Genomic DNA, 16,181 nt, shown 5'->3' on the forward strand with positions numbered 1-16,181 from the left:
CCTCTCTATATATAGTGATTTCAATAATTATAAAATAATTGAAACATTATTTAAGAACTTTATAGTACAGCTTATTAAAGAAGGTCTTCAAGATTTTGCTCCCCCAAATAAAATCTCTTTTTTTATCCCAGAAAGTGTTAATGTATATCTATTAACAAATGGATATTAACAAATAATCTTCATTATTGTTACACAAAGTAGACTTTAAGTCAGAAAAGATTACAAAAGGCAGAGAAAGTTATTACATAGTGATAAAAGGTTCAGTCCAGCAAGAAAATAAAATAGGCACCTCACAACAGGGCTCCAAAATGTATGAAGCAAAAATTAACAGAATTAAAGGGAGAAATAGATAGTTCTACTATAATAGCTGGAGACTTTAATACACCACTTCCAATAATTGATAGACTATCTGAACACATCAGTGTTTTAGTTTTGTAGGCGGCTCAAGCAAATACCATGCAAAAGAATGACCGGAACAGTAGGAATTTAATGGGTCACAGTTTTGAGGCCAGGAAAAAGTCCAGATCAAGGCATCATTAAGGTGACATTATCAAGGTGATTCTTTCTCCCCAAAGACTGTGGTACTGTGGGGCTGGCTGCCAGCGATCCTCGGTCCTTGACTCCTTGTCACATAGCAGTGCACACAGCAGCCTCCAGACTCTTCCAGGTTCAACTTAATTTCAGCTTCTGGTTGCTCTCTGTGCCTCTCTCTTGCTGTCTCAATTTCATTTTGCTTATAAAGCACTCCAGTAGTAGAATTAACACCCATCTTGATTGAAATGGACCACAAGTTAACTGAAGTGGACCACAAGTTAACTGAAGTACACTCATCAAAAAATTATACGTACAATTGGTTCATACCCACATACATGGATTAAATTTAAGAATGTCTTTCTAGGATACATTCTCCAAACCACCACACTCCATCCTCTAGACCCCCAAAAGTCATGTTTTTTCTGTGTGCAAATACCTATCACACCTTCACAAAATTCTTGAGTCATTTCTTTAACAATGCTAAAAACAGTCTCATGAAACTCAGGTATGGCCTCTCTTGGAACATAATTCCCCTCTGTCTGTGGACCTGTGAAACAGAGAGAAATCTGCTTCCAGCGTACAATGGAGAGATAGGGATAGGGTAGACATTTCCATTCCAGTGGGGAGAAATTGGAAGGAAAGCAGGGGTTATGGGTCCCAAACAATTCCAAAACCCACTAGGGCAAACTCCATTAGATATCAAGGTCTGAGAGTTGTTATCTGTGGATCTCAGTTTTGTCCTTCAAACCTGATGGAGCAGCAGTGCTACTCTTTTAAGTGCTTGTACAGTGGCCATGCTCTCCCCAAACACTGGTGTGAAGGCCCCACTTGCTCCAAGTATCAGAGTGGTGGTCATGCTTCCCATGAATGCCAGGACATAGACCCCACCCAGCATCCAGTCTCTGCAAAACCTGGGCACAGCCCCCACCATTTCTGAGCATTGGGGTGATAGCACTCTCCCCCAACAATGAGACAGAAGGCTTCCTCTCTTCAAGCACAGGGGCAGACCCTTCCCCCACACATTGGTGGACACACTCTTTTGGTCTGAGATCTCTTCCATCCAGACCTCAGCTTCCATGGTTCTGCCCAAGAGACTTCAATTTACCCCTTTTATTCGAGGAGAGCAGTGGTTCCATTCATACAAATTTCACAAAAAACTTGTTGGCTTTGTACGTAGTTCACAGGGCTCCAAACCATCAGACAAAAATACTTTCCACTGACCCCCGGATAACTGCATCTCCAACCCTGACTATCCCTGAAACTTTCAGCTGGTTCCATCTTCACTTAAACCCTTTCTAGGAACACTACTCTGCAGAGATTTGCCTTCTGGAAGCTCAAGGAGGTGCCTGAAAGAGCCACTTCTGTCCTTAATTTCAGAGCATACTATTTTGCAAAAGCTCAGAATTTTCTGAACCATCAGTTTCTGGTTTCTTTGTGATTAAGAGTTCAGTTTTCAGCTTATCTCTTTCCTCTTACATTTTACTAAAATCTGCACCTTCCACATTTAGTTTGGAAATCTCCTCAGCTAAATTTCCAAGCTTGGTACTTTGGAATTCTGCCTTCTTTGTGACATCAAAACCGAACTTTGCCATGTTCTCTGTAACTTTAAAACAAGGGTCACCTTTCCTCCAGTTTCCGAAAACATGTTCATCATTTCCTTTTAAAGCCTTAATGAAAGTACCTTTAGCATCCATGTTTCTACTAATATTCTATTCATGATGAATGATGTATTGTCTAAGATGACACAAATTTTCTCTTCAGCTCTCTCATTTTTGAGCCCTCACAATTCTTCCAGACTTTACTCACTGCCTAATTCTAAAGCCATTTCCACATTTTTGGTATTTTGCCATGGTTGCCCCCGTTCTCTATACCAAAATCTGTTTGGGTTTCATAGGCTGTTCAGGCAAATACCATGCAAAGGAATGGCCTCAGCAATAGGAATTTAATGGCTCACAATTTTGAGGCCGGGAAAAAGTCCAAATTGAGACATCATTAAGGCGACACTTTCACCCCAAATACTGGCATTGTGGGGCTGGCTGCCACCTTGATCCTTAGTCCTTGGCTCCTCTGTCACATGGCAGTGCACATGGTAGCCTCTCTGTTCTCTTCTGGGTTCCAGTGAATTTCAGCTTCTGGCTGCTCCCTGTAGCTTTCTCTCTACTTCATTCTTTTAAATAACCGCCTAGTATCTCATTCTATGAATGTTACATGATTTGTTTCATTCATTGTGTTGGGCATTTAGAATCAGGCCTTGCCTTAGTGAACATCTCTGCCCTCTGTGAGTGTGCCTGTTGTCAAGGTAAATTTCTAGAAGTGAAATTGCTGGGTCAAAGAGTGTCATAAAATGTAATGGCTGTGATTTTGTTTTTTCTTGCTATTAAGAAAGGTACTAAAAGCAGTTTTAGATTTTGTTTTACAAGGGAATATAGATGCGCATATATACACATCTATATATATATAAAATTTATATTTGTATATACGTGTATAGGAGAATATAATCTATATGTAATGTTGTGCAGCTAATATTCTGTACTTAACCTGTGTCCAATTTGATTTTGTTAGGTTGACTTAGCAGTCCAGTGTAATAGTAATAATAGTATTGGCTGTCATTTATGAGAACTTTAAATTTCAGGCACTGTGCTTGGTGCTGGGTACTTTACATTATCTTATATAATTGTAGAATACCATTGCTATTCCAGTTATATACTAGTTTTTGCTCAAGATTTTATGTAATTGAGCTTAAATTTAACCAAGATGAGCATATTTTGCTCAACTTAAGGCCAAAAATAAATTAGTTCTACAGGTCAGGGCCCAAGGGTAGAGACTTGCAGCTTTCCTTAAAAAATCCTTATTTAAAACAATAGAAACGCATTAATGTTCTTTGGGTTTAATCTTTCCGTGGTTATTTGTTACTAAATATCCCAGCTAATCTATTAAGGTTCTTGGGGAAGAAGAGCTTATCAGCAGTTTTCAAGTCCATTTGTTTCCCTTACCTGCTAGTTTTGGTGATCCTACCAAAAAGGGAAACAGAGCTTGTCTGACTTGTTGGCTTTTGGTGCTTATTGCTTCATTTTTGTTACCACTAAAGAGCAGATTTCAATAATTTGATCTAGATTTCTGTCAGGGATGGGAAAGGAAGTTAAATTTGTCAGACTTCCATTTCTCAGTGTCTAAAATGGCTTCAGGTCTGTAAGCTCAATGCAGGCTGTTTTTGTACTTTGGTATATTGAGCGAGGAGACTTGAACTTATTTAGAACATTTTAGTTTCTTATCACTCTGTCTTCTATCCGAGTTTTTCATTTTCAAGGAAATCTGCTTTCTCTTGGAACTCCAGAAAAAATTTTTTACTGTCCTCAGGATGTTTCCCTGTAATTATCAACTTTCTTAGCCCACTAGCCTTTTTGAACAAAATTCTCAGAAGTTATCATTCTTTTCACAATTTTGGGGGTCTAGGCCTCATCTCTTAGAGATGAGAAAATGGCACAGAGAAGAAAGGACATTCTGTTCTTAAGTGGAGGAGCTAAAATTTGAACCCAAGTTTTGTATCCTTATCTTTTTAAATTTGAATTTTATTTTTAAGCAGATTTGTAGGGTAATAAGACAAATGGTTCTCTTAGTGGAGGTTTAAAATTAAGAGTCATACATTTATCAATTTCCACTTCTTAAAAGGTGATCATTAATCTTATTTAGCTATTTTGTTTGTTTTGATTATTTAAATGAAATGCTTATACTGCCATTTTTTGATGTCTTCTCCTCCCCAGCACAACTCCCCGGTTGTACTTGGCTTCCTATTTTGGAAAATTAGAATTTGACTCTCCTCTCTTTTCTTCTCATACAAAACTTCCACCTCCCCCTCCCCTCCAGTATGGTTATCATATTTTAAATGAAATCTGTATACCTTGTGTGCTGGTTTGAAAGCATTGTGTGCCCTAGGAAAGCCATGTTTTAATCCTGATCCGTCTTTGTGGAGGCAGCAGTTTCTTTTAATCCCTATTCAGCACTGTAGGTAGGTAACTTGATTAGATTATCCCCGTGGAGATATGGCACACCCAATTGTGGCAATTCACCTTTGATTAGAGGGAGATGTGATTCACCCATTCCATGTGGGTTGAGTCACATCCTTTAAGAAGGAGCCCATTTTGGAAAATGCTTAAGAACAATGAGAGCCCGCACAGCCAGAGACCTTTGGAGATGAAGGAAACACCCCTGGGGGAGCTTCATGAAACAAGAAGCCTGGAGAGAAAGCTAGCAGACTCACCATGTTCACCATGTGCCTTTCCAGTTGAGAGAGAAACCCTGAATGTTATCAGCCTTCTTGAATCAAGATGTCTTTCCCTGGATGCCTTAGATTGGACCTTTTTATAGCCTTGCCTTAATTTGGACATTTTCACAGTTTTAGAACTGTAAGCTTGCCACTTAATAAATTCTCGTTTTTTAAAGCTATTCTGTTTCTGGTACATTGCGTTCTGGCAGCTAGCAAACTAGAACACCTTGTTTCTGTTATGACTACAAACATTTATATGAGAGGTGCACAATATTTATGATATGATTACTTTCTGGTATGACATTGTGTTTTCCTGGAGTTATTTGTCTTGTTCTTTCACTTTGCTTGGTTTTCAAAGTAGTTATCAATAATTTATCTTCCAACTTCACAAACAATCATAAAACTTGTCTCGGTACAATCCTATTAGTTCTCTGTCAGTAAGTAGATAAATTAGGTTAGGTTGGATTATGTTTTAACAGTTGTGTTAATCTGAAAGGATTTATGTGCCCTTAGAAAAACAATGTTTTAATCCTAATCCCATTTGTAAAGACAGCTGTTTCTTCTAATCCCTATTCAGTACTGCATGTTGGAAACTTTAATTAGATTATCTCCATGGAAATCTGACTCAATCAAGTGTGAGTATTAAACTTGAATAGGTGGAGACATGTCTCCACCCATTCCAGATGGGTCTTGATTACTTAACTGGAATCCTTTAAAAGAGGAAGCATTTTGGAGAAAGCTTGAACGACATAGCCACGAGAAGCAGAGTCCACCAGCAAACAACCTTTGGAGATGAAGACGGAAAACACCTACCTGGGAGTTCATGAAACAAAGAGGCCTGGAGAGAAAGCCAGCACATGCTGCGGTATTCTCCATGTGCCTTTCCAGATGAGAGAGAAACCCTGACCATGTTCGCCATGTGCCTTTGCAGATGAGAGAGAAATCCTGACCGTGTTTGCCATGTACCTTTCCACTTGAGAGAGAAATTGTGAAATTCATCTGCCTTCTTGAATCAAGGTATCTTTTCCTGGATGCCTTAGATTGGACATTTCTATAGACTTGCTTTAATTGGGAAATTTTCATGGCTTTAGAACTGTGAATTTGTAATTTATTGCATTCCCCTTTTTAAAAGCCATTCAATTTCTGGTGTATTGTATTCCGCCAGCTAGCAAACTAGAATAACAGTCTAACCTAAAATCTGTTGTTTAAAGCAGCAAAATTTTTATTTTTTGCTCATATTTTATATCCCATAACCTCATAAATAATTAAATTCTACCTGTATATTTAGGGACCCTGATGGATGGACGCTCCTTTCTTGTATTTTGAGCTTCTGGGAACTAGGCCCCATCTAACAGCTTTCCAAGCTTATCTGTACATTTGTCACCCTGAGATCTTTTTATACTGTCAGGCTGCTCATTCTGTTTAACTTTTATTTTTTATTGAATCTCCTGTTTTCATTCACTCACTCATGCTTTCTTTCTTTCTTTCACCTTCCTTAATACTTTAGGGCATATCCTCAAGAACTTCCTGAGAAAAAAGTTCATGGGTGGTAATAGTTTTGATTTTTCATGTCTTTTCATACCTCGCTAGGCAAGCTGGAAATAGTAGTTTGGGAATCACTTTGATTTCCTTTTATAGTGACTAGAGCATTGATTCCTAGTCTTTGGGGATCTGCTAGCTACTGACACCTCAAAATTGTAAGCAAGAGATCTGTGGATAGTTATGTGTATCAGTCATGTCTCTGAAATTCAACATTTTTGAAAAAGCAGTTGTACTTGAAAATGTTAGGAACCACTATTGACAAGAATAAGAAACATTTTTGTTTGTGAAGACCCAGCCATAAGAAGCCTTGGAAAGCTTAGAAAAGCAATGGGGATGAAAGGAATAGAAGAGGATTACAATACATTGTAAAGGTAGAATTGACAAGATTACTAGATTTGAGTATCCAGATAGAGGATGACTAAGATTTTGAGTATAGGATACCTTACAGTATAGGAGCAAAGTAGAACAACAAATGATTCATTCTGTTAGACATGTTGCATTTGAGTGGGATGTGTATAGATGTCTTTATGGTTGGAAGTTGGGATTTGAGTCCAGGGAATAGTTATGCTTTCCTGTGGAAAGGGACTGTAGAGAAAATACAGAGCTATTAAACTTTACCACGGGGTAAGCCCCGATACTGTCTCAAATATTGTAGTCTCCCAAGTTAATTGGCCAGGTTCTTGATCTTGTGGCTTGCTCTCTTATTAAGCCTATTTCCATAGCAGAGACGCTAAATCTACCTATAGTTATGCTGAAGATTACTTCCAGAAAACCTTTTTTATTGCTCAGATGTGGCCTCTGTCTCTCAAATCCCAACTCTGCAAGTGAAATCATTACCCTCCCTACTATGTTGGACATGACATCCAGGAGCGAAAGTGTCCCTGGCAACATGGGAGATGACTCCCAGACATGAGTCTGGTCCTGGCACCATGGGATTGACAACTCCTTCCTAACCAAAAAAGGGGAAAAGAAATGTACCGAAATAAAGGTATCAGTGGCTAAGAGTTCAAATATAGTTGAGAGGCTACTTTAGAGGCTAGTCTTATACAAGCTTCAGTAGGTACTGCCAGTTACCAGGATTTGTCAAACCCTAACCAGAACCATTCCTGTCAATCCTAAAGAACACCTAGGGCTTTATCTGAGGTTCTACAAAAGTTTCACACACTTAAGATTACTTTCAGAACCTACAACCTCTAGGTGGCCAGGTAAGTCCTGAAATCCAGAGCAGCCAGCCTCTCTAAGAACATAAAGTAGTTCCATCCTCCTATCCCATATTATCAACAGTGCCTTTCTAACATTAAAAATTTAGAATGTGCATACCCCAAATAACCGTAAAGATTGGGAGCAAGATCAAAGGAGAAGGAAGAGTTATAACAGGGAAGATAGGATTTAACAAATGAGTATGACTGCTGAATCATATTGATATTTCTTTTAGTATTTCTTTTAGTTTCCAGTGCCTTGGAGCAGCTAGAAGGAAAAATCTGAAATTGTGGAACTGTAACCAATACCAAACTCTGAAATTTGTTCTATGACTACTTGTTACAGTGTACTTTGAAATTTATTGCTTTTTTATGTATATTTCACAATTTTTTAAAAAGTTAGGGAAAAAAAACAAATTGTTTTACCTAAAATGGGGAATATAAATTGTTTAAAACATCTTCACATTCAGGAAGTTTTCATGATATCATTTCACTACCATGGCACACAGTGAAGATGTCAGCACGCTTTTAAAGGGCTCACCTATTATCTCCAGGATTTTATTCCAGAATTTCCCAGACATTCAGCAAGTTTTGAGACTGGTGCATTCTTGACTTTTATCTAAAGGTGTTGTCAGAACAGCCTTCTGGTAAGAAACTTTAGTTCTTCCTAAAATAGTCCTTCATTGGTTTGCTGACTTACAAAGTCAAGTAGTTGCAGACAAGTGCTACACATACTGCAAGCAAACCAAGTTTGAGCATGCCTGAGCAGTAACATTTATTTCCTGGCTGCTGTATGACTATTAGCTATTGTAACCATCTATTGTTAGAGGTATCCTGACTTTAGAGATGTCGAATTGATGGGTTGGGAAGGTCGGTTCGGGCCAGTCTACCAAAACTGGCATAACAAGTGATACATCCATTGTAGCAGTCCTTGTAAAACAAAAACCTGTAGTGAATTTTACATAAATTATGGTAATAACTTTTCCCTTCCCGTGGGTTATGTTTTTGTGATCAAATTTATCAACGGCAGTAATTTTTAACTGAGGTAGTGGGGGAGAGTTAACTTAGTGAAAGGAAAGACTCTACAACAATAATAACTTGAGCCCAGTTACTCTAGTATTAAATGAAGTGCTTAATTGTTATATTTTATCTCAGTATTTTTAGAAATGCGGTACTTTACCACAACTTTGCTTCAGTAATTAATCCATCAACTACAATATAACACATTTGAAAAGGCATAGAAAATGTAATGAAGTTATTCTTGACTCTTACATCAAGTAAGTCAGGGAAGATCTTTTTCCTTTAAACCTTATACCAGTGATATAAGAGAAAAAGGTTAAAAGAAAAGCTTTGAGGAAAGTATTAAATCTAGAGCGAATCTTAAAACAGTGTTTCATCTGTGTCAAAGAACATGACCAGATTTGAAGAAGGAAATAATATTTCTAATACTTCCTTTTAGCTTGCTTACCAGAATAAATGGAACTACAAGTTTAATACCTGATGGCACACTGCTTTCATCATGAAAATTTTATAGGTTGAAATTTTGAGATTGGAGTCATTAAAAAGTTAGCTCAGTGGGCTAAGAATAGTTTCTAACCTCCACTTGGAAAGATTGTACTGTTTTTATTTTGCTGTTTTTTCTTTAATTTTTTTTCTTTAGCCGGTTGTTGTTTTGCTCAACCTATTGCCAATTAGTACTGTTCTAATAGAACTTTTTGACATCTGTGTAAGAGTTACATATTTAGAGTGTAAATCCAAGGTTTTTGGATATAGGCTTCCATTCTAAACCTTGCTTTGAGGATTCATGGTGTCTAGTTTCTGATTTTTGGTCAGTAGTTTGCTGAACATTAAGATTTTAAGTTCTTGTTTCCTCTTTTATCAGGAATGTAAATTTAGTGTTTTCACTTATGATGACTAATGAATTGCAGTAATAGGAATGGATTAGTGGATTTTTTCTTTTCATCTAAAGGAATAGATAATTTTAAAAGGATAATTTTCCATCCATTTTGTTTTCCAGCTGCTTATTTATATCTAGAAAGCTAAATTGATTGTTTATTTTACCCTGCCACTTTGCTGTATCTTTGACTAAGAGTTAAAAAAAAAAAATCTTATTTAGGTGAGGCTGCTTCTGAAAAGTCGCTTCAAATATTACCTCCAATACTCAGATTCCTTCTCCTCCCTTTAACTCCCCTCCAGCCCCCTCCCAAATTTACACTTAATTTGTGGCATTTCTGTTTTTTTTTTTTTTTTTTTTTAACTATATGGTATCCTATTTTGTCAGGGTTATGGGGATAAAATTTTAAGATACTTAACCACTTCGTATATATGCCTTGGTATTTGTTGATGGTTACTTTGAATTAGTGTTAAAAGTTTTGAATGTTTAATATCAAAGTTTATTATCAAAGATTTTGTCCTGGAAAATAACGGTCCTGGGTCAGATGAATGTGAAGAGGAAGAGAGACAAAAATTCTGAAACATGGAGGATAGAAATTATGGAGAGTTTTAACTGTGTCCTGCAACAACTGGATTCAAATTTATAGGATGTGGTCACTAGAAGTACTTTGTCCCTAGAATCTGGGATTTGGAAACAAGCACCTTAGTCCTAGAATGAAGGGTTTAGGGATTAGAACATATTTCCTGGTTGTTCTCTACAGTCTAAAGACACTTTTTAAAGACTGGATGTCAAATTCTTAATCTACTTAATCTCATGATCAAAATTTAGCAGTGCAAGTAGGTGTCCACAGCTGTGTTTTTCTCTTTAAATAAGTTTATGAAAAGTGTGTACTGTGCTAATGTTTGTGGTGAAAATAAAGAGGAGGTATAAACACTGATTTTTAGATAGAAAGCAGATTTTTATTATAATGAAAAGTAGGATTTCTCAATAACTTGGGAGTTCCGATTTGAACTGATCTACCGTGTATTATATAGAAATGAGAACAATTTAGGGAACTTTATAAACTCTGAGAAAGTTGTTTATCAAGGACTAGAAAATATTGATGAAAGTTAAATATGTAATGGACCTCTGATATACAGATGTTTTATTAATATTTATTACTTTGAAAGTTCTATTTCTGGAATATATCTTTAAAATGGCAAGAGTGTAAAATAGATTTGCTGTTAGAACTATTAAAGCACTGACCAAAATGATTACTGTAAGTGAACGTACAGGATACACCATTAGAAAAACTGGACAGGAAGTCATTATATTTTATAGTAATGTCACATATTCAGAACCTGATGTAGAGTGGCTGTTACTAATTTTGGGGTTCAGGAGGACAGAGAGGAAGAAAAAATGTCTCCAGAATTACAAGGTAGAAACTACTATAGGAAAAAAAACTCTTGTAAAGGGTATATCCTTTATAAAGGATAAAACTCATATATCCTGAGTTTTAGGCCTTATGTGAAGATATTTGCTTGGAGGTGTACAGCACCACAAATCAGTAATAGGCAGTTGGAGTTTAAGAGAGATTGGGACCAAATTACAAAATAACACAGTTGAGTAGCACGTGTGGGGGCAGCATGCTGAAAGACTAGATTTATGGAGTTAATTACGTTCTGTGGTTGGGTATTCTATGATATTACAAATTTTATTTTCAGCCCTATCTTCCAAGATTTTGTTATCTTCAGTTCTAAACATTTTCTGGAGTTGGAGTACTAATGTAGTGGGTTTTCCCGCTGCCAGATTGTTTCATTGTCTTAGGTCTGATAATTTGCTTAAAATAACGTCAAACACATAAGAAAAATTTAAATAGTAATTCTTTTTAAAATGACCGTAATTATAATTACTCTTCCAATTTCTTTCTAAATTACCAAGATTCCAAAGGTTACATATATTGGGGTTTTTTTTCCCCATGGGTTTGTGCTGTAAAATTCCTTTACTGTTATTTATTGGGCTTTTGGGGAGGAAATGATGTAAACAGATGTGTCCGTTCTGGCCATGCTTTAACCAAGTAATGCGCATGCATTCATGTCTTAAGTTTTTAGTGGACATTTAGTGGAGTCTAGCATTTGTGGAGTCTGGTATTTTGCGAAAGTGCTCAATGGTTCAAGATAAGTGTGTGATGAACACTTGACTAATGCTGAGGAATTTGAGGTTCTGACAGTGATTATCAAGTATCATTTAATGTAAATTGTAATTATACAAGTGCCAGGTACTGTTTGCCCAAGGTTACATATATTGGTGGAGCAAGTATTTGAACTAGTTATCTGCACCCAAATCCTTTGCTCTTTTTTTTTTACTATGTCAGATCTTAACAGTTGCTTTCATCTATAGTAATCGAGTAAAAATAGAGTAGTAAAGACTAATTTTAAAATTGATTTTAAAGCTAGAAAGTGACCACTGATTTTTATTGGTAGTCTGGTTATGGATATTCATTTAAAAAATGGTTGGGAGGTAAGGTATTCAACTGTACATATTTTTTTTCAAGTAAAGGGGTAAGATAAGATTAAGGAAAAATGTTATTATCAGAAAGATAGTATTCCGAATATAGTTATGCATTTTATTTACTCAAGGTGGACTATAATATTACTGATATTAATTTATAATAAGTTGAGTACTTACTCTGTGCCAGGCAGTGTGCTAAATATTATTTAATTTTCCTCATTTATGAGGAGGTAATTATAATTAACTTCTTCAGGTTAAAACTGTACAAGATTATATAAGTAATAGAGCTTGGATGTAAATTCTGGTAGCCTGACTCTAGATTGTGTACTCATAATCACAATACTAAATACTGCCTCATTCCATTTGACTCTCAGCTAATACCTATGATGTTCCAGGGATTTGTACATTTTTTCCTTAATCCCTTCTGAGGTAGGTTATAAATGAAAACTGAGATTCAAAGAGGTTAACTACTACTACATGAGGTCATACATTTCAGAAATGGTGGCAATAGACATCAAACCCTGAGCTGCTTAATTGCAAACCCTGTGTTCTTTTCAGTTTTCCATATTGCCTTTGTATCTCTAATACAGCCTTTAACATTTAACTGAATATTGATATACTTTTAATAAATTTTGTTTCTTGCAGGGATTTATCAAAGATGTTCATGAAGACTCCCTCACAGTTGTTTTCGAAAATAAGTAAGTTGTTTTTGTTGATAGCAGTCTTAATTTTGAAGATTGGTAGGGCAGAACTGCTTTCTTTTGGGTATTCGTATTACCAGTAGAAAATGATTTTGCTTTTGGGAGATAGCTTTTCATTGTTTGGTCGTCTTATAAGTTCATATAACTATTTGATAATCCTTCATCAATTTTTTTGTTCACAATGTAGTCATCAAAACATACATGGACATGAATCAATAGTGTATACAGAATAGATAGCACAAGTGAAAATATAATATGCTTAATTTTTAAGAACCCCTAATGATGAAATAGTGTAGAAGACCCTTCTAGGGCTACTAGTAGACTTAGAGAAAGTATTAGACCATCTTTGAATTACTTTATATTAATAAGAAATAATATAAACTATCACTTTATAGATATTATAAGGGCTAGATAACTTAAAATGGTGTACTAAAAATGGGAAAAATAGAATATGCTTGGCTTGGTTAAGAAACAGTATGGAAGAGCACTGTTTAATTGAAGGTCAGAAAAGAATTGTTAAACTTCTGCTTTCTAAGCTGCTTCTAAAATTGCCTGAAATCTCTACCCAGCAGCTGCTTCATATAGAAATAAGTGCTGAGATGACTTCTCTTTGAGTAGCTACCCTTTAAACAATAGTGGTGAAAAGAAGGCATTCAGAAATCTTTTACTTGTCAGCTGCTGTATTGCACAGCATTGGCAAAAGCTTTAGAATATTTTATGTGCTGGTATATCCCAGGTATGTATATGAACTATGAGAACATAGAATATGAAAGAATTTTTTACTTTATTCACTCATTTTATAAAGTAAAATGCAAAGATGTCAGTAAAGTAAAGCTAAATAAGAAGTTTAATACAGTCATTCTTGTTACGAAGATTATAAAAGGGAAGTTTGTTCTAGTTTTTAATGATTTATGCGTTCATCGTAGAACTGATCTTTTTTCTTCAGTCTACTAGATTTATTTTAACATTTGTTCCCCCATTATTTATTTATTTTTAATCCATATGTTTTACTCATTTGTCCATAAGGTAGATAAAAGAAGCATCAGACACATGGTTTTCACAATCACACAGTCACATTGTGAAAGCTATATCATTATATAATCATCTTCAAGTAACATGGCTACTGGAACACAGCTCTCCATTTTCAGACAGTTCCCTCCAGCCTCTCCAATATACCTTAACTAAAAAGGTGATATCTGTATAATGCGTAAGAATAACCTCCAAGATAACCTCTTGACTCTGTTTAGAATCTCTGAGCCATTGACACTTTATTTTGTCTCATTTCACTCTTCCCCCGTTTGGTTGAGGTTTTCTCAGTCCGTTGGTGCTGAGTCCCAGCTCATTCTAGGATTTCTGTCCCACCTTGCCAGGAAGGTCTACACCCCTGGACAGTGAGTTTGCTTGTTGTGTTGGCTGAGAGAGAGGCAACGAAAGAGGTTCTCTTGGGGGTGACTCTTAGGCCTAATTTTAAGTAGGCTTAGCCTATCCTTTGCAGGGTTAAGTTTCATATGAACAAACCCCAAGATTGGGGACTCAGCCTATTGCTTTGGTTGTCCCCACTACTTGTAAGAATATCAAGAATTCTCCACTTGGGGAAGTTGAATTTTCCCCCTTTCTCACCATTCTCGCAAGGGGACTTTGCAAATACTTTTTTATTCCCTGTTCAAATCCTTCTGGGATTTATCGAAGCATTACTCTGGACAAACCTACAAAATCTCATGCCCTGCTCAAGGTTCCATGTACTTACGGTGTTCAATTAAGCTGTCCACATAAGTTATATTAGGAAATGCACTAGTCAAAATATAAATTTTGTACCACATAAGTATTTTTTGCTTTAGTCTCACGCATAAGTTAAGTTTTAAAATTTAAATTATCATCTATTTTCAACACCCTGCATTATTGACATTCCTTTGTTCTTCCTCATACAAAACATTTTTAAATTTGTACATTTTAGTCACTATCGTTATATACTCTAGGCATTCCTAGATTATACCATCTCAGTCTTTATCAAAAATATTTCCTTCTAATTTCATTTGTGCCCCCAGGCCTCCTCCCTCTGTCATTCTCACGTTCAGCTTCATTCAGTAGAACTGATCATTTTGATGTGAGAAAATTAAATTTTTGTAATTCAGCTATTCAGAATAAGTAGTGATTAATTTTGTTCTGTATTGCTTTGAATATGCATACTAAAAAGGAATTATGTTGTTAATATTGTTTTGTAATGTATTATGAAATTGTTCCTTTTTTATAGGTCATGTAGTTATAAAAGTATAATAATTTGATCCCACTGCTGTTTATACACCAGCTGTGTAGATGTAGCATTATTTCAAATTTAAGTAAGTTATTACAATGAATCTAATCCTATTTCATTTCAGAATGCTTCGGATGAGAAATTTGGGAGGATAATACTAATTATTATCAGCAATGTTTATTCATAAATTTCAAGATGATCATGTAGAATCTGTTCTACTTCAACAGAAGCCAATCGCTTTGAAAAATATGTAGTATGAAAACTGTTTTTTTCTTTTTAAGGGAAAGCTAAATGATTAACTTGAAAGATATAAAACACTAAGCGTAGACTATGTTTAGCTTCCATGTTAGGGATTAATTAGAATAATATATTTTAAAATTGTTAATTCCTTTTCCAATCCTTCAGTTGGCAACCAGAACGCCAGGTTCCATTTAATGAAGTTAGATTACCACCACCACCTGATATAAAAAAAGAAATTAGTGAAGGAGATGAAGTAGAGGTATGTATTTTTATTTTTTTGTAGTGTCTTTTTGTTTTATATAAATAATTCTTATAGGAAAATCCATTTAGGTGATGGAAAATAAATCTAATTCTTTTTCTCTCATTCTTCCTATCAGTGATGGCTATGTAATTGATGTAAAAGTGTTGGAATTTTAGAGCCAAACTGGATTCAGTCCCAGCTCTATAATTTTTAGCTTGGTGGCCTTGGTCAAGTTTCTGTATCACTAAAATGAAAATAATGTGAGTGTTAAAGATAATGCATTTGAAGTGTTTTGTTCAGAATCTGTCACAGAGAACCGTGCAGTGTCAGTTGACATTTTTCTCCTTTTTACTTCAAATTTTGTTCTGTGGCTTTTGCCTCAATATCTGTGAAATATTAGTAGTTATAACTCTTTATTGTAGTGATTATCAGTATAGTTCTTAAGTAATAATATGAAATATTTTAATCAGTGATGCACTGCCTTGTTGAATATTCTAGAAATGGTTATGGAAAAGTTTTAAAGTACAGAAAAGAGAAAAAAAAAAGTCACTGATAATTACCCCACTCAGAAGTAAAAACATTTGTTCATTTTTTACACCTTTCTAAGCTCCTCTTACTGTGCCTCTCCTCCCCTTTTTAAAATAAAATGGGTTCATATAAGTTCCTACTCTGTATCTTGCTTTTCTCCACACTTAATAGATCCTGGATGTCTGTCTTAAGTGTTTTTACTGTTCTTAATTAAGATGCTTGCTGTTATATAAAAAAGAACCTTTGTAAATAATTATCAGATAGAGGCATAATGAGTTTGATAGACATACAAAATTT

The 16,181-nt window shown here is 35.6% G+C and overlaps 1 protein-coding gene across 5 annotated transcripts in view; it reads left to right on the plus strand.

Moving 5' to 3' along the window:
* Positions 1 to 16,181, plus strand: part of FXR1 (FMR1 autosomal homolog 1) — a 62,603-nt gene that overhangs the window by 10,554 nt on the left and 35,868 nt on the right. For all 5 annotated transcript variants that reach the window (XM_077161143.1, XM_077161147.1, XM_077161144.1 and 2 more), the window contains exons 2-3: positions 12,569 to 12,621; positions 15,281 to 15,374. In XM_077161143.1, coding sequence (XP_077017258.1) covers positions 12,569 to 12,621; positions 15,281 to 15,374 — 147 coding nt within the window. The remainder of the gene's footprint in view (positions 1 to 12,568; positions 12,622 to 15,280; positions 15,375 to 16,181) is intronic.

Source organism: Tamandua tetradactyla, chromosome 5, assembly GCF_023851605.1.
Source record: "Tamandua tetradactyla isolate mTamTet1 chromosome 5, mTamTet1.pri, whole genome shotgun sequence".
In the NCBI taxonomy this organism is placed as follows: Eukaryota; Metazoa; Chordata; class Mammalia; order Pilosa; family Myrmecophagidae; genus Tamandua; species Tamandua tetradactyla.